This window comes from Fusarium redolens (genome assembly GCF_020744475.1).
Source record: "Fusarium redolens strain MPI-CAGE-AT-0023 chromosome Unknown BKA55scaffold_1, whole genome shotgun sequence".
In the NCBI taxonomy this organism is placed as follows: Eukaryota; Fungi; Ascomycota; class Sordariomycetes; order Hypocreales; family Nectriaceae; genus Fusarium; species Fusarium redolens.
The window spans coordinates 5,743,751-5,768,521 of NW_025763664.1; the positions used below are offsets into that span (position 1 = coordinate 5,743,751).

Sequence of the window (24,771 nt, forward strand, 5' to 3'; positions counted from 1 at the left end):
AGATGACTCCTTTGTTCTAACAAACACACTATTTCCCTATCAACCTCTTATATCAAAAGGGTACCTGACGCCCGTCTCCACGGTTGGGTTTCCCTTTTCTTCAAGCCCAACGAAGAAAAAACAAAGCTTGTTATTTTACTACAAAACAACCAGTGCTAAAAGCTGAGCTCAGACATGATCACTTATAAGCTCGTGCACATGAGATAGATTTCATCTCCAGGGCCATCCTAGCTAGACTACGCCTGGCCAACAGCCCGAAGATTCCCGCACCCTGGACAATTCCAGAACATTTCATACCCCAGCCCAGCAAGGATGTTAATGTCTGACTCGTCAGTAAAACACATGTGGCTTGTTTCTTATGAAAGAAAAGAAAAGAAAAGAAAAGAGTCACAAATGTTTGTTATGTCTTGTATCACGCGACCATTGTCCAGCTTTGAGGGCTTGAATAAGCTTGGTAGAAGCGGTACAGCTTAATCTAAAGCTTACAATAATGGAGTGCGTATCTCTGACGTCGATGAGGCTGCCACCATGATCAGCGTGACTTCATCCTGCAGCCAATTAATATTCTGATACAAGGTACCCTTGAAGATTACCGTTTTGTACCTGATACTTTACCGAGTGGACGCGTTTTGGGCTACAGCATCATCCGCATGACAGAGCAGGCTAAGACCTCCCTTGTCAATGCGTCTCGTAATTAACTGTTTGACACTTCACTTCTTTTCACTTCTGTTGCAATGCTTCGGCTTCATCTTCAGCTTTGATATCCATGACTTCACATACCATGTATTCATACAGCTCATGTACCCATAAGCTATGTAAGATAATTACTCGTAATAATCAACCCATGAACTCCTACCAATGCCAAAATCCAGCCTGGCAATGCCATGTTCATTCATAATCCGTTTTCCTACCCCTTTAAGGGCCATTCGCTAGCCTCTTGCTCCCTTGATCTGAGAGAGAAGAAAAAAAGAAAAAAGAAATCAAAGCCAGCTAAAACATTCCACAAACGCCTCATTCAAATATGCACAGCTCAAAACCCCCTTGTCGCCTTTGAATTATACACTTTTTTAATGCCCCTTAGGCAAAGCTGTCCTCTGCATTCCAACGGCTGCTTCGCATCGTCCCCATTGTCTCATTTTCCACCGTTACATCTTTGCAAGGTGAAGAGTTTTCACCCACAAGTGTCTCATCTGGCAATAGGCCCTCAGCAACCAGTGTCTGAAACACGGCGTCTTTGGCTAGGACCGTCTCTCGGTCGATACCGAGCCCATCCAACTTTCGTAACCTCTTGCAACTTGTCACAAACACAATTTGGTGTAGTCGTCGCCGTAACTTGGTCATCTCATCTAGTCGGCTAGAGAATAGTTGGTCTCGCTCGACATCTGTGTCAGGCAGCATAAACGGGTCCACGTAGCCCTCACGATCCGCAGGAACCAGCATCTGGGTTGGCGCGTAGAAACCAATCGTGATAGGATTGTCCCTCAGATCAAGCTGAGTGAGGTGAGGAAACTCGATAAGTAACTCCGTCACCATGGTTGAATCAGCCAGTCGGTTGCCTGCCACAAGAAGCTTCTTGAGTCGCGGAATGAACCGGAGCGGTTCCAAATCTCGGATCGCGTTGAAGTTGATGTTCAACGTTCGGAGGTTAGGCATCAGCTGACCAAGGTTGTCCGGCAATGCCTGAATCCCACAGTTGGCGAGCTCAAGGAGTTGCAAGTTGAGAAAGTCCACTGTGGGCTCAAAGGTGCCCAGGTAGTTGCCAGAAAGGAAAAGTTTGCGTACTTCGCAAGCTGAAGAAAGGAAGCCAAGGTCGAGAGCCTTATCTGCCCGCTGCTCCCTGAGACTCAGGCTATCAAGCTTTCGAGCTCGGCTGAAGCCACTCAATTCAGTAATGCGGTTGCGATCAGCATGTACTGAGTGTAAGTTGGGCAGGTTGCTGACGTCCAAGCAAGTAAGTTGGTTATCGCTCAGTTCCAACTGACGAAGTGTCTTGATACACGATGGCACCACAAAGCTTGTAAGCTTGTTCTTGGACAATCGCAAGCGTGACAGGGCGGGAGCCAACTCCAGGTTCCGGATCGATGATACTCGGTTGCCTCCCAAATCGAGTTCAGTGAGGCGCTCCATCTTAACTCTCGCAAAATCAACTTCCTCGATCAAGTTGTCTCGGGCTCGAAGAGACAGCAGTCCATCGTGGGTATCGAGGCCATCAAGGCTCGTCAGTTCGTTGTTGTCCGCCCTGATGCTTCGCAGATGCACCAAACCCTTGAGTGCAGAAAGGCTCTTGACCTCGTTACCAGAGATGTCCAAGTACTGAAGGTTCATCAAGTGATCCCAAGATGTTAATTCGGTCAGCATATTCTGCGATACCTTCAGCTGCCGAACACTAGGCGGCACGCCATCCAAATGTCCCAGTGCATTCTTGGAAGCGTCCAGTGTCACCAGCTTGCCGCAGAACTGGTCCAGCATATGCAGGCTTCCCAGGCGCTTCTCGTGAAGGTCCAGATCTGTGATATCTTCCCAGTAAGGCTCATACGGCTCAACCTCACTAAGCTTGTCCACAAGTTCCCGTATCGTCATGGACATGACCTTCTTAGAACCATCTCCAGTGGCTGCATGCCGTCGACCCATGACATAGCTGACCTCGAAGCCGAAGGACTGATCCGTATTATTGATAGTGAATTCAGACAAAGGGCTGAGGGAAAGCTTTCCTACATTCTGGCCAATCATGACACTGTCGTCTGTGGGCGTTGGGTAGAAGTTATTATTTGGTGTTGGGTTAACGACAAAGCTGAGACTGGTGCGGCGGCCGTCGGGTGTTTTGTGACTGACGACGCTTGTGTCCCCAATGATGCTGACTTGGCGTTGGTCATCAATAGGAAGCTCGATGGTACTATCCTCGTCTTGCTCATCAATTCGCGAAACAGGTCGAGGAACAAATGTTGGGCCATTTCGTGAGGGGATGCGGTTGCTCCAGCCCTGTCCATTGCCACCATTCTTCAATGCTGATTTCCCAATACTGGCATGGCCCGGTGACTTCCTAGGCGATGAACTGTTGTTGAGATGGCCATTGGGAAGCTCCGGATCATCCTCCAGGTTGTCCAAGTCCTCTGCCACCACCACATCTTGTATGATGGATGCAACCGGCGAGGAGAACGTGATGGTGAGATTACGCTTCTTGGTGGTCGTCGAGGGAGTACTGCTGGCCTTGTCGTCGTGAAAGCTGCTCTCATCTTGACGAGAATCCTCAAGATAAAGCTCGGAATCTTCCATTACCCGGGCATCTAACTTCTCGAACTCTTCTCCGACAAGGCTGGCCATCTCTGGGCTCAGCTGCCCATCAGGTGACAATGTCGTAAAGCCTCTAGCAGATCGGAACTTTGCAGATTTAGATGGACTGGTCGGCGACCTCGCCTGGCTTGGACTGCCAGCTGCGTTGCTCTTCTTGGCGGTAGTGAGAACGAGATTCTGCATCTCTCTCGTCAAATCCACAGACAAATCTGGGATGCTGGCGAAAGGATCATCCTCGCTGTCCGAAGGAAGAACATTCATGGGCCGCCACGTAGGCGTTTCCTTCTTCTTGATCCAGATGTTGTTCTGCTTATCGAGATACATACTACCCACTCGATCCGGAATAAGATGTGACACACTTTCGGGCATGATAGTCCTTCGGGTCTCGGAGCCATGCGAGGACGTTGTAGGATAGGTTCTGTTTGTCGAAACCCCTGATGACTGCGAGTGATAGTCGCGTGATGGGCTCGATGGCAGCGCATCGTGAGCAGGGCCGGCTGACAATCGAATGTTGGGTGGATCGCTGATGACTTCGTCCTCAGTGTTGTATGACAGCTCTGATCGCTGGCGGGGTGCCTTCTCAATTTCCCGCTCAACTTCTTGATCGGCAAGAATTGCTTCTTTGACCATGCCCATGGAGCGCATAGACAGCGTGATGATATCTCCCATGTCACTAAACTCTTGGTACTTCCTCAACCGCTTGATCAGCTCTGGGTCCTCTTGATGCTTGGGTGGTCTGGGCATAGGGTTTCCTTCTCGGCTTGGAGGACGAGACAATGGCTCATTCGTTGACTCCTGATAAGAGTCATCGAGGTCATCTCCTTCGGGTGTGCCATGCTCAGCCTCTGATTCTTCAACACTTGAGAGGCCTGGTGGTCTCACTTGGTTGCGGATCATGGCCATGATCTGTGCAGCCTGGTCGACAAAGTCCTGAGTCCTAATAGACGGCTTACGGTCAACTTCACTATGGCCATCCGTAGTATAGCCCAGAGTCTCCTCCTGCAATGCCCGGACAAGAGTCTTCTTCGGCTTTTCGTGGGTTACATCATCCTCCGAGTGCATGGTCTCGTTCGGCTCACTACGCTCTGACGAGCCACGGCTAGGCGTAGGACTGCGTGGGCGGAGAATGTTTCTCATTGCAAGCACGTTAGGGTTCGCAAGCTGGAACTCACTAGGTCGTGCATCCTTGCGTTTCTTTCCCATGATCGACTGCATGTCACGACTGGCGGATTCTACCCCTTCCAATCGATCCTCTCGGCCAAAGGCAATGTCAGAACGGTGCAGCGTACGCCGACGCTTTGGCGTTGGATCCTTAGACGGAGACGTTCGAGGTCTCTTACCCTCTGATCCGCTATCGCGCTTGGGGGTATTGGCATTGCCTGGAGCACCCTTTGCTGGATTCAGAGATTTGCTGTGGATGTGACTAGAACCTGAGATTGTCCTATGATGCTTACTACCAGATGATGATGTGGACTTGCCGCGGCGTCTGTGAACAAGTAACTGGGCATCGTGGCTGGGAGATGCTACCTGCTCCGGATGTTGAAGAACTGACTGAACGGATTGGATATCCGGTGATTGAGGGGCGTCATTTTCCTTGTCGGAATAGACTGCATCTCCTTGAGAGACATAAGAAACTTCCTCACTAAACTCGTATCCTTCAAGATCTCCAAGGCCAAACCGACTGAAAGATCTCCCACTGATGGGCCTGTGACTCGTTGTCGGCAAAGCAGGGCTGGACATAGAGTCTCCGTATTCGTGAGCGGGCATATCAGACTGATCATGAGGAGCTTGGGATCCTAAGGATTGCCGGGAAGGGGTACCCGACATGCCTTCCTCGAATTGACTAATACGCCGGAGGAGTGTTTGGTTGGTAAAGGTATCATAAGGGCCAAAAAGCTTGAGAGGGCTTCCAGCAGATGGCGCACTTCTGCCTGAAGAAATCTGCTTCTTGTCTGGACTGGGAAAAGGAGCTCGTGGCAAGGACGGGCTGATGTTGAAGTAGTCGTTTTGATATGGGTTGGTAACTTCCGTTCGTACGGAAGGAAACTGTTTGGGAGTGCTGGCCTGCAGGGACTCCTCTGGAAGCATTCCACTTGTGTCAACGCCCAAGCCGGGGCTGAGATCACGATAGCGAAATGAACCATCTCCTGATCGACCCCCTCGTTGAAGGTTCAAGAATCCACCTTTTGTTGCATATTCTTCAGTGTCCTCAGGAGTAGCAGAAGCTTCCGGATTAGGCTCGTCAAATCCCGTTTTAGGGTCAACTGCAGGATCGAGAAGCATCTGATTAATGCGCAAGGCTTCAAGTTTCTGCTTCAATCTGTCTGCTGGCAGCTCAATGGGCGCAAAGTCCATTTTGCCGTCCTTGTCGCTCTGCTTGCCGATAAGAATGGGACTGAAATCTTCGTTGCGAATTACGCTTTGGCCGCTAATCTTTCGAACGCTATTGTTCGTCTCAGAAGCAGCGCTCAAACAGCTTTCCTCGCGATAAGACTCGTCTCGCTGTCTTGAGGGGGTTTCATCTCGGGAGCTGGGTATACTAGACACCATAGAATCTTCCACATTAAGCTTGTATTTGATCTCTCTTTGTGCCCTTCGGGGGCTCGGGCTCGGTGTAACATCGTTTGGATACAATGGCTCTTGGTCCTCGAGTTCATCAAGTTCGTCGAGTTGACTGAGATCGGGTTCGAGGTCGTTGCTGACAATGCGCTGGGGGTATAATGGTGGACTAGACGGCATCATAGATGACTCCAGGCGCGCCTCTTGGTCTGCATCGTCACCTGAGGCGTCGGGTGGTCTGAACATGTCTTGTAATCCGGTCGCAGCTGAGCAAAACAGGTCGCGCTGTTCGCCATACTGAACGTCGCCATACACCAGTCGTTTCTTCCACTCTGGTGTATCCTGTTGCCTTCCAGGTGACGATTTGTGTTGAATAGTGTTATGAACAACGGATGCGGTCGTGGAGGCAGACACAGATCTACTGGCAAACCTTCCAGGTGGGAATTTGGAGCCTTGTGATGATGGTCTAACAATGCGCTGACTTGAAATGTTGATATCATTCGCGGTGCGCTCGCTAAGTATGTTGAAGCTCGAATCGCGAGCAGCTGATGATAATTGGGGTCGTGAGCCTAACGTTCTACGCGGTATCCTACTCGGCGTCTCTCTTGGTTTTGTTGTGGGCTCTTCGGTATCTTTCAGAGGGGGGAGTTGAACGGCAGAGGAATCAGATCTGGGCTGAGAAACCCAATCCTCGGACAATGAGTCCAACCAAGCGTGCTCCATGGTGTCACCCTGGAAGCGCGAATCAAGGTGGTGTAAAATGTCAATGCGAAGCCATGAACTAAACAAAAATCGTATGCGGCGGTTGGTGGTGGGGTCGCGAGGTGATGTGTTTATGTGTAAAGGTACTCAAAGACAAAGTCGGAGAGGAGGGAGGAATGAGGATGCTAAGATGAAGATGTATTAAATCACAGACGAGAAGTAGGGCTGTTGAACTAAGACATGGGGTCTCGACAAAATATTTAAACAAACAAGCACATGCGAAATACAGATCGTGAGACGACGTTGTTTGCGCGTATCCTTGAGCTTTGGAGAATCGAGATAAACAAGACCAGGGTCCTTGTTACAGTTAGAGCCGTTGCTCTGTCAACGGTGGGACTCTGCCGGGATCACGTGCGCTAGCCATTTTCTTGAACGATCTTGTAAATGGTGATGAGGTTGAGCATCTATAAATGAATCGAACTCCTTCTATAAATGACAAGATGGTTTTGATTATGAGCGTAATGCCCATTTCGAGTTGAAAGTCTGCAAACCGAGTGATATCATGGGACGAAAGGCCTGGTTTGGTGCAATCATGGTACTTCGGAAAGCATTTGTAACCCTCATCACTGGTCTTCATATTTCAAATAGGAGCAAAAACATGAATGCAAACACCTTCTCTATTGTTTCCTCTTCTATGCCATTCATCAATAAAAGAACGTCTGCTGTGAACGGTCTTGCCTTGCTCTGTGTCACTGTCATGACGTACAGTGAAGCACTTTACGCGACTCCACGTGACTCCACGCGGGGCGCGTCTCCCCTGGTGATAGACCGTGCATTCCATTTCTTTGGACAGGGATCGTTAATCAATAGAACGGTCCATCAACCCAAACAGTCGGTCAACGCTATATATACGTTTAAAGACAACTCTTTTGCATCTGGAGGGCGCAAGCCTCCAATACTATCAACATGGCCACCCAGACCGCTGATCCTCTAGCGGACGAGCTCGCTCTGGGATGGGGTGAAGACACGATTTATTGCGAAGCGACTTGCGACCCTGAAGATGTCTTGTACGAAGGTTCAGATGACGAAAACTACGATAATCCCATATCAAGAAAACTACGTATCGAAGCAGCCGGTCAACGATTTCTCGACGGGAAAACACCAGTACTCTTGACCGCATTACTCAGAGGCCCCTTTGATGCGAAGTCCTCGAACTGGGTCAACCCTTGGCGTTCAAAGCACCGAACGGCTGCAAATGCAAGAATAATAAGGACGTCGCCCGGGAAATTGAAAAGGTCCGCCAACGTCAGACGCAATATATCTATACCAGAAACAGCCCAGCCAGCTAGCGATAGTCTGGAATGTCACCTCCCGAGCCCAGAAAGCCTTAACCAAACTTCCGAGACCGAAACACACCCTTATTTGGAAGAAGATGAACTCGCCAAGGTCCGAGAATGGAGAGATGCCGTGGACACTGAGAAGAAGCCGAAGGACGAGTTTTGGGCATCGACACCGCAAGGGTCATTGTCTGAGAGAAAGCGAAAAGCGAAGGGATCTTCGTGGTTAAAACATTTGGCGAATAAGCGACGACGAACTGATATCATGGAAACGGGCTCCATCGATACTCCAGTCCCATCTCGAAACCAACCTTCGACTTCAGCTACGAATGCGTTCAACACATCTTTTTCAAGTGTTCCCGATCGCTTGCCATCTTCCGCTATTGCGACAAAGAGATACTTCTCAACTTCGCAACATGAACATCCTACTTCAGAGGACGAACTATCCCGCGATAAGGTTACGTTGGATCGAGCCTCTGCGCCTTCGTCGTCACCTTTATCCTGTCTGCAGTATACCCCAGTTCTGGACTCACATGCGAATCTATCATCACAAGGCAGCACCGACCAACAGACACCAAGCAAGGTCTCAGTTCCTCAACGAGGCTCTGTACCTGGAGCAACTGGTTTGGGAGCTCGAAATGAAGCTGCTAACAGTCCAACACTTCGCTCAGCTTTTGAGACTCAAGAAGATGAAAGTTTCTGTTTCAAAATGCGACCAAAGCTCAATCAAGATGTCGAAGCTGCATCAGAGCAAGACGTCTCCATGTCCAGAAATGAGGACACTTGGTCTGGCTTGTCATCACCCAATGATGACATGGCCAGCACAATATCTGATCTGCAAGATAGTACACCAGTGGAGGAGGGGCGCAGTCTAAAAGACTCGGAATCCGCGATGGAAACTGACCAAATCGCCATGACAAGTCCCCTATCATCCATTTCAAGCAAGGAGTTTGGCGGATACGACATTTCTGAGGAACCTCACAACCGACCGCATAGTGCCAGTTGTTCTTCAATGATTGACTCCACACCATCTGATTCGGAACTCACAAGCTGTCCTAGTCAAGAGTCAGCGGAAGATGCAATTGAGGTCATTGCTGAAGAAACGCCCAGCGAGTGTCAACAAGACACAGAGTCAGAAGATGAGGACATGGATGAGACTGCCGATGTCACCAGCAGCCTGGCTGTAACTGAAAATCACGAGGGCAGTGGCACTGCTTCTGTAGATGAATCTAGCGAAGAAGAGGAGGAGGATGGCAAAGCGAAAGCCACTGAAATCGTATCCCCAACAACGACAATCAATAAAAGGACGCCACAAACCTTGGCAGGACGTCGCGAGGCTGAGACGACGCCATCAAAATCCACAGCATCGAAACTTGGCAATGACAACTCAACACCTTCTCATGCTGATTATCTCCTTCGGACTTCAATCAAGAAGAGGTTCATTCCTCAAAGCTCTTGGGAAAAGTTGGCAAAATTGACTGGAAGTCCTTCTTATCAAAACTTGCCCCAAAGAAGAGCATCTCTTCCATCGAAGCAAGCCTCCAGCCCTCCCAGTGCTCGACAAAAGACAGCATCGGTTCAATCTACTCCCAAGACGACGACGACACGTCGAGCTTTGAGTCTTCCTCGGCTTTCTTTACAGAACGTGAGACCAACTGTTGTCAGTAGTCCAGCCAAGGAGCAACAGCTGGAGCAAGAACAGCGCCAGCCCAACTCACCACAAAACACACATATTCCTTTCTCACAGCAGACCCCATGGGTCGCTAATAAGCTTTCTCAGTACGCTACACTGAGCCTGGGCAAGATATCCACGGACAGCCCTATGCCGGAGTCAAAGGAAACGAACACTATCGTGGCTGAATCCAGCCCTGTGGAACAAACTCCTTGGACAGACGAGATGGCCGAACTACCTACAAAACCGCTGACCCTGACGCCTGTTGGCGAAATAGAAGATCGCTCGGCAGCCGAAGAGTCCAACACACCAGCCGTTGCATCTCAAGTTGACACGCCACTACAGGATGCCTCTGCGGCAGCCACAACAGTCATAGAATCAACACCCGAGCCTCAATTCTCTGTCAAGTCATTCGCATCCTTCAGATCATCTTCCACAGAGCACAGTTCCCGTAGAAGCAAGGGCGCTATTTGGAGGGGATCGGGTGCTCGTATGCTAAGTACGCAAGGCATTCTGGCTTCCGCAACCAAGAATCCTTGGGTGGTCAGGAGTTCTGAACGACGAGTCTCCTTCGCACCGCTACCCCTTGAGACCAAGGGATATTCAAGTAATCCAACAACACCCTGCCCATCTGCGTCTAAGGGACATCAAGGCTCCCCACCACCTGATACTCCTATGTCTGAACTACCAACATCAGGAGATGACAAGTTCCATAAGCACTTCGATGCTGTGGCACGGGGTCCTATCATCCGTCACAAACAGCGCTTGCTGCCATCGGAATCACAGCGTACAATTGGCAGTCCAATGCCAGATGCCATGGCAGAGGCTTTCCTTTCGGCAGACCAGTTGCGTCAATCGACTCCTGCGGATCCGACTAAGAGCGATCGCGAGTCCGACGAGTCGCAAGATCCTCTCGATATGGCGGAGGATGTTTTCCGCGAGATGGACCATGTTTTCGAATGGAATCTCAGTGGAACAGAGCCATCACCTCAAAAGACTCAGGGGCAACAGAGTCCATGGTGAAAGGATCACCGGGAACGTTTTACAACTATTCGAAGACTTCATCACGGGCTTTGCCCCTATGGATATACTACTTTCACAAAAAGTTTTTTGTTTCTCATGCATTAGCATTCATACCGAGCGTCGTCGACCTCGAGCGTGTCAGGAGTTTAAAGGATGAACAGGGAATGAAAGACACGACAGCCAGACTATGGGAGTCATATATGGAGGTTCACATACCACTCAGGCGTATAACGGGTAGATACCTCAAGTAGATTCAACACGAATTCAAATTACATTACATATGCTCAGGTTCATAATTGTTAAGTGAGGGACTAGCAATGACGCGACACATAGTCTCTGTTACAGAGGCAACAGTATCAAACTCGAAATTGAATCAACGACACGCGTTGATGTAGAATAGGACCAGCTCAGAGCTACAAAAGATTGACTACGTATTGTAGACTCAGTCAAGTAAGTCCCTATTGTTCCAACCACGTGCAAGCTCAACATTCCGGGGCCCTGGAAACGAGCTGACAAGCTTTCTCAAGCCGTACCTCGTAGCATTCGATTCTGACACCGCTTCTTACAAATGAAAATCATGACGAAGACGCATAAAAACTCTTTTCCTTCGCCTATTCGAAAAGAAACGTGCATGATGCAAGGCATGTAATGCTGTCTCCCTTTCATCGCCCATGAGCCCGCAGTGACGGAGCTGATTCGCCAGGAACCAAGTGCGCCTCACAGATCTTTAATTGAACTTAACTAAACTTACGTTTTGGTGTTTTTAATGGCAGTATGTAATGATTATGCCAAGTGGTACAACGAAGTACTTTCTCGCCCTGATTACACGCCCCCTGGCGGCACATGGTTGCGAGGAGAGCTGTTTGTGGATGGGTTGAGTAGATCGACGATTCAGTGTGGTGAAAGCTTTGGCCAGTGGAAGTTTCGGTGTAGACTAGAAGCAGGGACGGAACGTGTGTCAAGAGGCCGGAATCGTATTCTGGAGATGATCTCTCAGGGGGATACTTGTCGTCCGTGTTGAGAAATTGAGGATTCGATTCCAGGGCTGTTTGGATATCTCACTGACACAGCGGGATCGGGGGTGGAGCAGTTTTCCGCCCAGTCCGGTCCCGGGAACGGTAATATGCATGCTCTGGAGGAGAAAGCTTATTAGTCGGATCTGAGGAATAGATCCACGCAATATCTTGATGTAATTCCGGTCTTGCCTTGCTAGGTCTGTCTTCTCGTCTCCGGCTGCACGTTGCGCTTGGTTAAGAAGACCCATTTGCAAGAGTCAGATGACCACGAAGTCTGTGGGTTTGTGGATTTGTATCCATATTCTGGCAGATCTCTTAGAGCGCGAATGAGGTCTTTTTTGGAAGAATACCAAGAGGCGGGGGATCTTGATGCAGAGCGAGGCCGAGTTGAGCGCTATTACCAGCCAGATAACACTCGACCGGATCTTTATCCCGGCTGAGGCGGCTAGAGAAGGGCCTGCATTGATAACCATCCTTCAGACACTGTCTTTGGTGAGAGTGACAGAGAAGCACACGACATATCCAAAGGATCGGCCGGTTCTCCTTCCACAGTGCTTCCCCTTCCCCTTCCCCTTCCCCTGAATTGGCGCTGAGCCAACGCGTAGGACATGTCTCACTCGAGATAGTCCATGTCACTCAAGATTGAAGCCGGGGGGTAACAATGAGGCCGGGTTGTGTCGAAAGTTGAGGATTTCGAACGTCATGGAACGTAAAGTCGAGGCACGTTGTTGAGAGACGGACAACTATTGGCCGAAGATTGATGTGCACATCTCTGGGACATTGACTTTGGCGAGATAAAAAAGAGTCTGGCTAAAAGATGGGGTAGATCAGTGACTTTGATGATTGGACAATCGAGGTAGGGATGGTCAGGGCAGGGCTACTTCCATGGGTTGATGTGTCTTGATAGTTGGTGTTGGTGTAAGAGATCCAAGAGCCACTTTGGCGGGATGGGACGTGCCGCCATCGTGTAAGCTACAGTAGCTCAACGAGATGATCCGGACCAGGCACAACGTTTCCACTGCATCAGTTGAACGAAACTTTTCATCGTCCATGCGTTTTGAGAAACTGTAAATTTGTCCGGGGCACCGGGCAAGTTTGATAACAAAAGTATCTTTTACCGGGGGCGATATAGGGTAAGATCTAGCCACGGATGATGCTTCAGTGCACGCCTCTTTCGGATCAAGGGCTCGAACAAATTCCACCGATTAAACGTTGCAGAATAACATCCATGGCTTCATGCAAGTAAGTATTCGCACCGTTGGCGGCCGCAGTCATATGTGAACTCGGCTCTTCTGTCTTCTTTCTTGCGGCTGATGCATATTAGCGGGGATATATCTCGACAATGATCCAACGTCTAAAAACACACCCCAATAATATAAGCTAAGCGCACAATTGTGACAATAGAAGAAAGAAATAGCGTCTCATGCAATATACCCTACTCTGCAACGGGTATTCGGTAAGGGATTTCCTGAAAGTCAGTTCAGGGGAATATGATCGAGCTCAAACAAAGAAACAAAACTCATAATCAGCCCCAGGGGGTACGGACGGCAGGGCTAGAGCCATTCAACAGAGTTGCAGAGAAAACGTGTCTCGAGGGTTTCATTGTGTCATCGGAGATTGATGAGCTGGCTATGATGATGATGATGGAATGAGGAAGCTCTGTGCTCTGGTCAGCGACTGAGAGGACCGGACGTGGCAAGACGACACCAGACTCTCGCTCTACTGGCTAGAGCCAACATGTTGTGTAATGGATAATAAAATGTAAATTGTAAGCCGCAGACCGAGTTTGTCGTCTGAACCAATACCAAACCATCCAGATGTCTGTCTTGTCTTGTGTTGGGGTCTCAATCCAGAGAATCTGGGGTTATGATCAGCGCATAATAAAATCGCACTGTCGGCGCAACTGACCTGACCTGATATCAACAACACCATCATGGATGCATTGCAAAGATGTCATGATCTTGGCCAATTTCGAAGCATCACATGACACCCTTTTGGATTCCCACCAAACGGAGCCCCGCATTAAGATTGTTCTAATCGAGACACTATTTGATAGACGCATTGATGGAGGGTGAACAAGACGTGTGCGATGATGGGAGAGTATGACGAGATTTGTTAATGATGGGCAGTTCCTTAAATTCTGTATTATGCGATGAACATGCATTGGGAGTTGTTCGATTAATTCTTAGAAGTCTGCCGAGTATTGTAACACGCCTTTGACTTACAACCAATTCACAACATCAGCATGGAAACTTCGTCTTTGAGAATCCAACCAACAAGGACCTGCATATGCCATATTCGAATAGGAATCCAAGCCAAAAGGTTCCGAAACCTTAGCCACGCCACTTCTTTCTATCTCAACCTTGATCATTGCTCTTCACCTTTTGCCATCAAGGGATAACCTAGTCCCTCACGCGTAGCCTCGTCGGGGAACCAAAACGTTCAACAGCCGCATCAAAAGAGAGACGAAGCATCCAATCATGAAAGCCAATTGCTAACAGAAACCATCAAATGTCGCGAACTAAACGTGGGTCTCCCTTGCGGTTTGCATAGCCGAGAATGAAAGGGCGAACGTGACCAAAGCGAAAGAAAAATCCAAGAAATGACCCAAGACTGACCCAGTGATGATCCCTGTGAAACGCAGCATAGGTTCCGCCAAGCGGCCGACAAAATACGTCAACCTTGGCTCAAAGTTTGCAACTCTAACTTCAACTTGAGGACAAACAATTCAGAGGTTTCGAGGAATACATTCTCAAGATATAAGATCAGAAACAGCTGGACAGACGTCTTATCAGCCATTGACATACATCTAACAGCACAACTTCCCTCTAAGTCATAGGCATGATGCAGTTTTATTTCCTCACCCTTAGCGGCAGGGTCAGATTGAAAACCTCCACTCTCTGGCAGCAACGGCGTAGCGGGGCTTCTAAATAATTGCCTAAAGCATCGTGAGTCTACCCAATAGTTATTCAACCAGGATCCATGATGATAAGGACATGCATGGGGGATCTGACGCTTCACGCATATCTGCGGAGCGTCCTTTTACAGCGGGACCAACTATGATACTCTTCTAGGCACACTGTAACTTCAATTTTAACTGCAAGTTTAAGTGTGACTTACTGAAGTGGTAGGAAATATATGCAGATGATACTAGGCAATGTAGATCTGATAAGCAGAGAACTGTGATGATTTGCAGTTGATCAGAGAATGTGAGAACCTCAATGATTCAAGCTGACTGAGTTGATGTAATGAATGAATAAATGCCGTTCCACAAGCCTGATCAGAATCAGCCGCTGGCAATGTCTATTTTGAGGCTGACTGACATCAAGGTCCCCTAGAATTTCACCTTCGAGAAGCCCGGTTATCTCACAATCCATCTACATGGTAACGATAGGGATCAATTGGAAGGGTTTAGCAAGCCACGCCCCCTTCATTCCCATCTCATTCCCTCACATCGCAATCACAATCACAACTGCAAAACCTTATCAGTCTCTCAACACTCCCCTCCTCAATGTCTGCTGTGTTGCAGTTTCATTAACAACTTGGCCTCAAATCCCTTGCTTTGACCGTCTTAGATAAGAGTAAACAGTGTTTGAGCCTCTCAACACTATAGTCACTTTCCATCCAACCTCTCTTTCACATGGGCACCACGGATAGCTCTCCCGGTGCCGCAACACAATTAGTATCCACTGGCGTGACCGCTGGCTGGGCTTATCCAACAGCTTGGGGATTGGGTTCCTGCGATGAGCACAGACTTGGGCTGAGTTTCTCGGGGTGTGCGTATACGGTATTAGTTACTAGGGCTGATCTGCTGCTGCGCTTTTCGTTCGACCAGCAATCCCTTCATCCATATGATGCTTAGTTGCGGTGTAGGTAGAGACATACCGGGGAACAATGAAGCCAGGCCCGGAACTTGGCAATCAAAAAACTCGGCCTCCGGAAGTTAATTGAATACGGCCACTAAGAGCCCGGAACCCCGCGAAATGGCACAGAGATGGGCTGGGAATGGACTGGATTGCATTGATGTTTGACCTGAAAAGTATCCGAGTCACCTTGACCTTGATCAAGTCACCCCGCCAGAGAGGCAACCCCTAGTCACTGCCAAATGCCGTGCTGGGTGGTGGGTGCTGGGTCAGGTACTTGTCAGTCAAAAAGATACATCTTTTTTGATGGCTTGATGTTCTAGGGCACCCTCCCTAGCCTCCCCTTACAGCGAGCAATGAACGCTCTGCTGGGTTTTACTGATGGGACTGGTCACTGGCAATGCCCCGCCCGGGCCATGAAGTGCCCCTCCCTCGGTCTCAGATAGCACTTTGACTTGCCTTACCGCCCCCCCGAAAAAAGCCAACCTAAAGCCAAAGGCAAGCCCCCCAGCCCCGTATCTACGAATCATTCCTCCACGCCCACATCTTCTCCCATCCACATTCATCCTCACAACTCGCAACTCTCTCCTTCTTCCTCTCTCCTAACAAACCAAGCAAAGCGTGTCGCGCCAGATGTCCTCCTCCTCATGTCCAGTCCGCATCGTCTGTCCGAAAATGCCGCACACGCCGTTCAGGTGAGCGAGCCAGAGCAATGTATCCGTACCTGTTCCAGTTCTGCGCCTGAGGCCCTGCCAGATACTTCTGCGACAGGCCATGGCGCTGATGCAGGCATAGTCATAGGCGTAGGCGCGGGCGAAGATAGCAGTGTCGCTGGCCCTAATCATGATTATGATGATGTTGATGATACCCATCAAGGGCACCTTGACCAATCCCCCGCCATCGCCCTCGCTGCTGCTGTCGCTGCTGATCCCGCAGCCGACAACACTACTCCCACTCCCTCTTCCATCTCTCCCTTCCTACCGCCACCCTCTACAGACAAGGTGCCCAACAACGTGCCTGATTCTGTTCCTGATTCTGATTACATGCCCCGTGGTGATGCCAATGCCAGGGACACTCCAGACCAGGCCGATACCCTCCCCATCGGCGCTGCTCTTGACCCTGCCTCTGCCTCTACTTCCAGTAATAAGAAGGCCCGTGGCCCCGGTCCCCTACCGAGGCAGACCGGTCCTTCCCTGCTGACCCAAGCCTTGGCTTCTGCGAGAGGTATCACCAATGTCAAATCTCCCAAATCCTTCTCTCCTACATCTACTCCTCCTATAACTTCGTCCTCTTCCGCAACTCTTTCAACTGCATCTACTGGCCCTCGACAGTCTAACCTAAACAAGACCGTTCCATCTTCCCCGACTATTTCAACTATCTCGACTCCTACTACTCCCACTGCGCAGTCGAGTCTTTTCTCGTTAACAGGGCCACCAACTGCACCAGCGAACCTCGCTTCCCAATACGATCGCGATAGCGCCTCAAACCCCTTCGAATCTTCTTATCACGATGTTCCAGCTCAGCGCACCGCTCCTAGGCCGTTAGCTAGAGCCACTTCCGAATCTATCAATATGGGAGCATCTACTACTGTTACAACGATGACGTCGCTCGTCCCTCGGGAGGCGGCGAGCGTCCCATCGACTTTAAGCCATTCAACTCTTGCTACTACACTTCGAGGTGCTCTTGATCATCGTGAACCGATTGACATGACCCGTGGCAAGGCCTCAACATCTCTGGATCTGGATAGACAATCTGTTGACTATTGCCAACCTCAAACTACAAGCTACACAGCAGCCCTTATCGACCGACCTATCCCCTACGATACTCGCTCGGGGACTAAGACACCACCTATGGCGACGCGAAAGGAGGATGCGAGGCCCGTTCAACAGAGGCCGATACAATGGGCGAAGATGCCGCCCTATTGGACGAGCAATGGCGCCGAGAAAACTGAAAAGATATGGTCCATTGGTTCTGTAGAAGGACAAGAAGAGGATGGCTTGGTTGAGAAGTCTGTGACTGAGGCAATGGCTGGCCTGGAGCATAATGCTCGTAGCCGGAAGTCTAGTTACAGTCTGAGATTCTTCAAAGAGGGTCTGCCACCAGAGGATAAGCCACGTCGCAAGGATACAAAACAAACGGCAAAAGAAAAATTGACACCCCTTGAAGAGGACCATCAACATGCCTTGCGCGAAGATTCCCAACCGACAACCTCTGACATAGAGCCGACAGCCACTCGCACTCAGCAGGAAGGCCGAAAAGGTTCTTTTTTCACATCAGATTCGCTCGATGAACAGCCTGTTCTGAGTACATCTCCTAGCGAGGATTATTTTTCCATTCCAGTCAATGGCCTCATCAAATCTGAAGACAAGACGCCGTTGCGAGTGCAGCAGCCATTGTCCCAGGCCAAAGACGGAAACGAACAGGTGGAGTCGGCCAAAGTTGTGGGGCCAATCCCGGTCGCCAATGCCGAGGCCGCCCGTGAAGCCGAAATTGTGGAGTTAAGACGGGACTCGGCTGGCAGTGCTCATACTGATGCCGGATCTCGCGATGATGGAGAAGCCGAAGAATCTGGGGAAGAAAAGATCTCATCTGCCGTCTTTTTGCCCCACCAAGAGCTGCAAGATCCTTGTGTAAGTGAACCACAGGATCGCATTGCGGCCCGTAGTATCCGCGTGCGGTCTCTATCGCAAAGTAATCAACGCCCCTGGCTCGTGAAGGCCGATGAGCCAGAGTCAGAAGCCATTCATGAGAAGGATGAGCCTCCTTATGGGATTTCCCGCCACCCTTCTCGTGAGAAACTTACCTTGAAACGCGGTGACCTCATCCCTCAACAAGGTGAAGAGGGCGCCGTTATTGAGGAGGAAATCACAGTGACAACTGACTCTCATAAACAACCGCAAATCGTGAGCCAGTATGAAGACCATGTCCATGATCATCAGCATGACCCCCAAGAGCCTCTGGAGGCTATTGAGCTCATTCCGTATAAACATCAAGTTGGTGGACACACCACCCTCTGGAGATTCTCTCGAAGGGCTGTCTGTAAGCAACTCAACAATAGGGAAAATGAGTTTTACGAGACTATAGAGAGATACCACCGTGATCTGTTACCTTTCCTTCCTCGGTACGTCTGATCGAATTGTGTTTTGCGACCCTTTGCGTCTGTATCATTGAGATCGTGTTGAAATGCTAACTTTGACAGCTATATCGGTGTATTGAATGTCACCTTCCAAAAACAGGCTCGCCGAAAGAGCACGTCCAAGAAAGACGAGGCGGCAGCAGCCGAGCGCAAGAAGGCACAGGAAAAGCTTGAATCTAGTAGACACGAACTGGAACAGAACGAGGGCCAGGATGCTATTAAGGCCGAGAAACCGACAGGCCGAGTTGTTAGCCAATCTCTCGCCAATAGCAACATCCCTGTTCCGACGGTAACTTTCGACGATAACAGGCACATTCTGCCACGAAACCTTCTCCAGCCGATGCCTTTGCCAAGAGAATACCGACGACAAAGCATATCAACCTCCACCGTATCAAATCATTCCGTGCCATCTTCTGGAACATCGAGCAGACCGCCTCTGGATGAGCGACCCAACAGTTGGGGCGCAACCATGGTCAACAAGAGGCTGAGAAATGAGGTTTTCAATGATGCATTCCTGAAGGAACCTGTCAAGATTCATCGACATCGCCGACCGCATCAACGATCAATTCCACGTCCTACTTTGCAACGTCTCCTGCGATCCACGAATTCCGACCCTGCCTTGATCAAAAGTGACTCCCCGTTCATCAACGGCCACGATGAAGCAAATGGTTATCCTCAGGAACGAAAGATTATGCATCACTACTCACACAGTGATCTCGGACCTGGCGTGGATGAATACGTCCAGTCTGAGCCTGAGCAGGCTCCCGAAGAAGTCAAGGATGTGACTGGAACAAGCGCTCCAGAGCCGGAAACTCTGAAGGAAAACCCTCTCGCGGCGAAGAAGAAGCGCAGATACTCTGCTGGTGGTCTTCGACGGAAACCCGAGGATGTTAGAGAATCTAGGGGAGACTTGAAGTACTTTGAGGAGGCTGATGATGCTGGGTATAAGGGAGACAACGAAGACAAGCCCAAGCGACACTCAAAGACACATTCTACGAATGGACACCATCATCCAGACACAAATGGTGCCCATCAACACTCGCAGTACCTAGAGCATCTACAGCCTGGAGACGAGTTTGCCATTGAATCAACTGAGCCCACCCCGGCTATGGAGGAGACTGTCCATGAGTTCACCAAGATTCCCAGGCCAGTCAACCCGAAAGAGGCAAAGACTCAAAAGGACCGAGTCGAATACTTCTTGCTCCTAGAAGACCTCACCTCAGGGATGAAGAGGCCCTGTATGATGGATTTGAAGATGGGAACTCGACAATATGGCGTGGAAGCTAGTCCAAAGAAGCAAAAGTCGCAGACTGAAAAGTGCCGAAACACAACATCAGCTGAGCTAGGGGTTCGAATCTGCGGGCTGCAAGTGTGGAACGCTGCGAAGGAAACATATGACTTTCAGGATAAGTACTATGGCCGCAAATTGAAAGCTGGAGAGGAGTTTCAAGGCGCATTGCAAAAGTTTCTATACAACGGTGTCGATCTACATAGTATACTGCGACATATTCCAGTTGTGCTCAAGAAGCTTGGGCAACTCGAACAAATTGTGAGCAAGCTGAATGGTTACCGGTTTTACGCTGCGAGCTTGCTCATGTTTTACGACGGCGATACATCCGAGGATGCGGACAACGAAACGATGTACGAGTCTACTACCGACTGCGCAACAGATACGGAGGAGACCTCGCGAAAGAAGACGAAGAACAAGAGGGAGATTGATTTCAAGATTGCAGATTTTGCCAACAGTGTCACTCCCTTCGACAAGATTGACGACAAGCCTTGCCCTCCACAACACCCTGATCAACCTGACGGTGGATTTCTCAAGGGCTTGCGTAGTCTGAGGAGATATTTCCTCCAGATTCAAAGGGACGTGAGGCAGGAGCTGGGGCTTGATCCTTACGGTAGATTCTCGCATCACATGGATTATGCCGGAGATCTTGATGCCGAGAACGGGATGGTCAGTCTTTAGGCGACCTTAGATAAGGACGGTGGTGTACGTTTGAGAAGAAGTGTCTGATACCCATTATTTCAATTTGGATGGTTTTACAATGGACTTTTGCTTTCGCCGGAGTTTGGTTTGTTTTTGGCTCTTTTCTTTTCTATTTCACGGCCAACTTCTATCCCACGAAGGGACCCTGGAGTTCACAGGAATTATCACCATGGCGGTATGGAACTGGAACAAAACCCAACGGGTAGAAGGAACAGGGCTTATGTCTTATGACATGTTGAATTCATCTCAAAACATACCCTGCATCGGTTATGGCGCAACAGCAAACAGGAAAGGGGGGCCGGAGCTGGAGTTTGAAAAGCCCGTTTTTATTGTCAACTCTTTGTTTCACTTGAGCTGGAAGTGAGTGATGGATCGAGGGGGGAGGAAAGGCAGCGGCTCTGGCCTCGCTACGGAAAGTGCTTCTTTTGGAATTTCTTGACGTGTAGTTTCGTTGGTGTTGGGGATGGGAAACGAAAACCAGAATGATGATGGTGTTTTTTGTTTTGCAATCTGCTTGTACTTGGCGGCAGTGAAACGGGCATATCCTGGTGGTTTTGGCAAGGTAGCTCTTAGAAGTTAGAAAAAATGCAAGCTAAAAGGGTCGTTGGTCCATACTGAAGTCTGATGGTTTGATCTCGTATCTGAGTGAACACATATCCGCAAGACTAGCTTAGCGTGGCAACTGGTTCCTGTAAGATAACTGTTAGCTAACAACAACCCTGTCTAACCTATCATTTGTGGTTGGAGGCATCGTAAAATGCTACTATACATGCCGAGTGTTCCTGTTTGATAGCTATATATTCTCTCCATGGTAAGTCAACATGTTCGTCTGACCATAAATCTCACCGCCAAACATGGGTTCTATTATATCGACGCTTAAATCAACAGCATCGGCCGTATTCTCCGGCTATAGGACAGTTCTCACGCTTTACAAGCAATTCTCATCTCTTCTTGAACGCGCGTCCTCAGAACCAGGATTTCCCGTCCCAGAGCCAACAAAGTCATACTGGCTCGACGATCCGCCATTCCCGGCACTATGCGACATCCAAGATGAGAAGCTTCCCTCAGAAGTAGACATGGTCGTCATCGGCAGCGGTATCACAGGTGCAGCCGTAACAAAATCGCTGCTAGAGCTCTCCGACTCCAACCTTAGAGTTGTAGTCTGTGAGGCAAGACAGCTATGCAGTGGTGCAACGGGTAGAAATGGCGGACATATTAAAAGTGCGCCATATGATGAATTCGCCATGTTCAAGTCAAAGTTGGGGCCAGAAGATGCGAGGAGGATAGTGAGGTTTAAGAGAAGTCATTTGGACATGATGAAGCAACTGGGGAACAATATTGAGGCGGCTGAGGTTAGAGAGGTTGAGACGGTGGATGTTTTTGTTGAGAGGGAGGATTTTGAAAAGGCGAAGAAACAGGTTGAAGATGTCAGGGAGTGGATGCCCGAGGAGAAGCATCGGGTTTGGGAGGCGGAGGAGGCGAGAAAGGAGGTGAGTTCTAATCAGATGCAGATTATGAGTGAAGTACTAATGAGGACAGCTTGGTGTGAATGAGCTGGTTGTGGGAGCCGTGACTTATACGGCTGGTGCACTGTGGCCATATCGTCTTGTATCGAGTGTTTGGAACGATTTACTTGAGCGGTTCTCGGGGTTGAGTATCAACACTCACACACCCGTTGAGAAGGTATCTCATAACTCGGATGGATCTTACACAGTCACGACACCTCGTGGAATCATCAAGACGAAACACGTTATCCACACAACGAACGCCCATGCTGGACAACTTCTCCCTCCAGTAAGGGGCTGTGTCGTCGGTGCCATTGCACACATGAGCGCTCAACGACCAGGATCTTCATTCCCACCAACCCACGGAAACCGCTCCTGGTCAGTTATCTACAGCCCAGGCTTCGATTATATCACCCAACGCCCAGATAGACCCAACGGAACACCTGGTGATCTAATGATAGGAGGAGGATTCTTCCGAAGTCGTGAAGACGGTCTCGATCAAGTTGGAATCTGGGACGATAGCAAAACCCACGCCCTTCCTCTAATGCACATCCGCGGCGTAATGCCCTCAATCTACGAACCGAACTGGGGCTCCGGAAGCAGTCTTATTAAAGCCTGGACTGGAATTATCGGCTTCACGGGCGATTTGATGCCTCTTGTTGGACGAGCCCCTGAGTCAAAGGTTGAGAAAGATTCAGGGGAGTGGATGGCTGCTGGGTTCTGTGGCGAGGGCATGGTATATGCTTGGCTTTGTGGGACGGCGTTGGCGGTTATGGTTCTTGGTAAGGAGGGTGAGAAGTTGGGGGATGGCGTTGGGAGGCCGGGAGGGAGGTTGGAGGAGTGGTTTCCGGGGGATCTTTTGGGGGTTGATAAGGAGAGGTTGAGGAGGGCTTATATCGCCAATGCTGCGGAGTTTTTTGAGTAGACGCTTGAATATTGCACTGAAGCAATGAGACATGGATTGTTTACTGGTTCAGCTGAGAAATTGTGGTCTGTGATGGGGGATGGTGTGGAGTGAGGCGTTGACGGCTGTCTGCCAGTGCAAGCTAAGGCTTCATGCATCACCACTTTCATCTCACGTGTAATCGATATCCTCCACCTGAGCAGTGCGAGCTTTCTTAATGCTACCTCAATTCATTCAGTTTCTTTCCCTTCTCTTTCTTCACCTTCACACTCACCCTTCTCCAAGAGCTGCTACTCTGCCCCTTTTTGACAACCAAACTGTAGCAACTCCATTCCAATGTCACTCCTCAACATGATGCCCGAAGAACGCATAGACTCATGGCGCCAACGCGTTCCAAGCCGTATCGATCGCGAAGATCCCTTCGAAGGAGACCACTTCGACGAACGTCCCCCCACACGCCTCGTAACACCCCCCCCCCCCTTTTTCGAGTATCCTCCTCAACGCTAACCATATATCATCAGACTTTTCGAGATGTTTCTCCCCCCGAAGTTCGACCTTCTACGCGCCTGGGCTTCTTCCGCGCTGCAACTCCGCTGTTTGGGCGTAGTTCAACACCCTCTTCTACCCGTCCTGATTCAAGCATGATGCAGAGACGTGCTGAGGGGAAGCGAAGGAGTTTGCTGAGTTTGCTTAGTCGCAAGAGGAAGAGAAAGGAGCCAGAGGAGATCCCTCGGGATCCTGTCCGTTTGAACTTTTTGTTTGTTGGGAGTAAAGCCGCTGGACAGACATCTTTGCTATTGTGAGTTTCCCAAAGTTTGTGTTATTGTATCTGCTGACGTCGTTAACCAGTCGATCTCGCTATGGGTACTTTCCTGATGTGAGTTAAGCATCAACCCGAGTGAGCTTCTACTGATATTCAATAGTCAAATGCTTTTTCTCGTCCTCTGTATGAGACCTACGTCAACGATCGTATCTACCACAACCAGCCTGTACGCATGGAGCTGTAGGACACCTCTGGCGTACCAGACCTGAACGTCGTTGAAAAGCTGACCTATATCGAATGGGACGCTGTGTTTCTCTGTTTCGACATCTCGGATAAGATATCCATGTACACAATCATCCAATGGGTAAGTCCAATGTGTCACTGAAGTTGAGACAAGACTAACTGGAGTAGTGGCATCACGCTTCGAATCAGGGCTTCACCAAATCTGCGAGTTTTGAACCATTGCTGTACCTCATCGGTTTGAAGAAGGATTTGCGTGATCAGTGCTTTTTGGAAGATCATCGAACTGGCTCTGCGTTCTCGTCTTCTGGGCTGTTGGCTTATCCGACTTGCTGTATCTGTTCATCAGAGGTAAGTTCTCAAATCCAGTTGAGGCCCTCAATAAAGTTTCTGACCTTTTTAGGCAAACTGGCAAGCATCTCGAATTGGAGCACACAAATACATCGAATGCTCGGCTGCGACTGGTGAAGGGATGAAGGAGGTCATCGATGACTCTGGTAGAGAGGCGATGAGAAGACTTGTTGGAGGGCAAGTGCCTGAGGATGAGGTTGTTCCCAAGAAGAAACGCCGTTTCTTCTGAAGTGTCTGAGTACAAGGACGTGGTTCGAATGTCAAGTGACAGTAGGACTCTTGCTTATTGATTGCTGAATAGGGCTTGTATTAAGGGAAGCGTTGTGATGCGAAGCGCACATTTTGACTCAAGGGATTTTTGAGCTGGAATTTTAGAAGCAACCGTTCCCGGCGTTTCTGGTAAGGATGTGCTCTGAGAT

At 49.5% G+C, this 24,771-nt stretch overlaps 5 protein-coding genes across 5 annotated transcripts; 4 read left to right on the forward strand and 1 right to left on the reverse strand.

Annotated features, from left to right (window-relative positions):
* Positions 1 to 704: 704 nt before the first annotated feature.
* BKA55DRAFT_552723 (uncharacterized protein) lies at positions 705 to 6,874 on the reverse strand. Its single transcript, XM_046191459.1, has one exon. It carries the CDS (start codon positions 6,571 to 6,573, stop codon positions 1,078 to 1,080), a length of 5,496 nt encoding a protein of 1,831 aa, XP_046057554.1. The 5' UTR covers positions 6,574 to 6,874; the 3' UTR covers positions 705 to 1,077.
* Positions 6,875 to 7,413: 539 nt separating this feature from the next.
* On the forward strand, positions 7,414 to 10,859 carry BKA55DRAFT_552724 (uncharacterized protein). The gene has a single exon (XM_046191460.1). It carries the CDS (start codon positions 7,519 to 7,521, stop codon positions 10,582 to 10,584), a length of 3,066 nt encoding a protein of 1,021 aa, XP_046057555.1. The 5' UTR covers positions 7,414 to 7,518; the 3' UTR covers positions 10,585 to 10,859.
* A 5,251-nt stretch (positions 10,860 to 16,110) lies between these two features.
* Positions 16,111 to 20,568, forward strand: BKA55DRAFT_533373 (uncharacterized protein; the record flags this gene model as incomplete). The annotated part of the gene is made up of 2 exons (XM_046189448.1): positions 16,111 to 18,584; positions 18,663 to 20,568. The coding sequence occupies 2 exons, from the start codon at positions 16,111 to 16,113 to the stop codon at positions 20,566 to 20,568; spliced, it is 4,380 nt and encodes a 1,459-aa protein (XP_046057556.1).
* Positions 20,569 to 21,296: 728 nt separating this feature from the next.
* BKA55DRAFT_632626 (FAD dependent oxidoreductase-domain-containing protein) lies at positions 21,297 to 23,221 on the forward strand. The gene is made up of 2 exons (XM_046196965.1): positions 21,297 to 22,079; positions 22,129 to 23,221. Exons 1-2 carry the CDS (start codon positions 21,444 to 21,446, stop codon positions 23,017 to 23,019), a joined length of 1,527 nt encoding a protein of 508 aa, XP_046057557.1. The 5' UTR covers positions 21,297 to 21,443; the 3' UTR covers positions 23,020 to 23,221.
* Positions 23,222 to 24,581, forward strand: BKA55DRAFT_632631 (P-loop containing nucleoside triphosphate hydrolase protein; the record flags this gene model as incomplete). Its single annotated transcript, XM_046196966.1, has 6 exons — positions 23,222 to 23,797; positions 23,848 to 23,875; positions 23,922 to 23,987; positions 24,045 to 24,125; positions 24,173 to 24,352; positions 24,405 to 24,581. The coding sequence occupies exons 1-6, from the start codon at positions 23,376 to 23,378 to the stop codon at positions 24,579 to 24,581; spliced, it is 954 nt and encodes a 317-aa protein (XP_046057558.1). The 5' UTR covers positions 23,222 to 23,375.
* Between the last annotated feature and the right edge of the window lie 190 nt (positions 24,582 to 24,771).

What these genes read in the sequence shown, in the direction of transcription:
- BKA55DRAFT_552724 (XM_046191460.1), top strand. Translation starts at nt 7,519, where the DNA reads ATGGCCACCCAGACCGCTGATCCTCTAGCGGACGAGCTCGCTCTGGGA.
- BKA55DRAFT_632626 (XM_046196965.1), top strand. Translation starts at nt 21,444, where the DNA reads ATGGGTTCTATTATATCGACGCTTAAATCAACAGCATCGGCCGTATTC. An exon ending in CGGAGGAGGCGAGAAAGGAG is followed by an intron (nt 22,080 to 22,128) that starts GTGAGTTCTAAT and finishes TAATGAGGACAG; the next exon opens with CTTGGTGTGAATGAGCTGGT.
- BKA55DRAFT_552723 (XM_046191459.1), bottom strand. Translation starts at nt 6,573, where the DNA reads ATGGAGCACGCTTGGTTGGACTCATTGTCCGAGGATTGGGTTTCTCAG.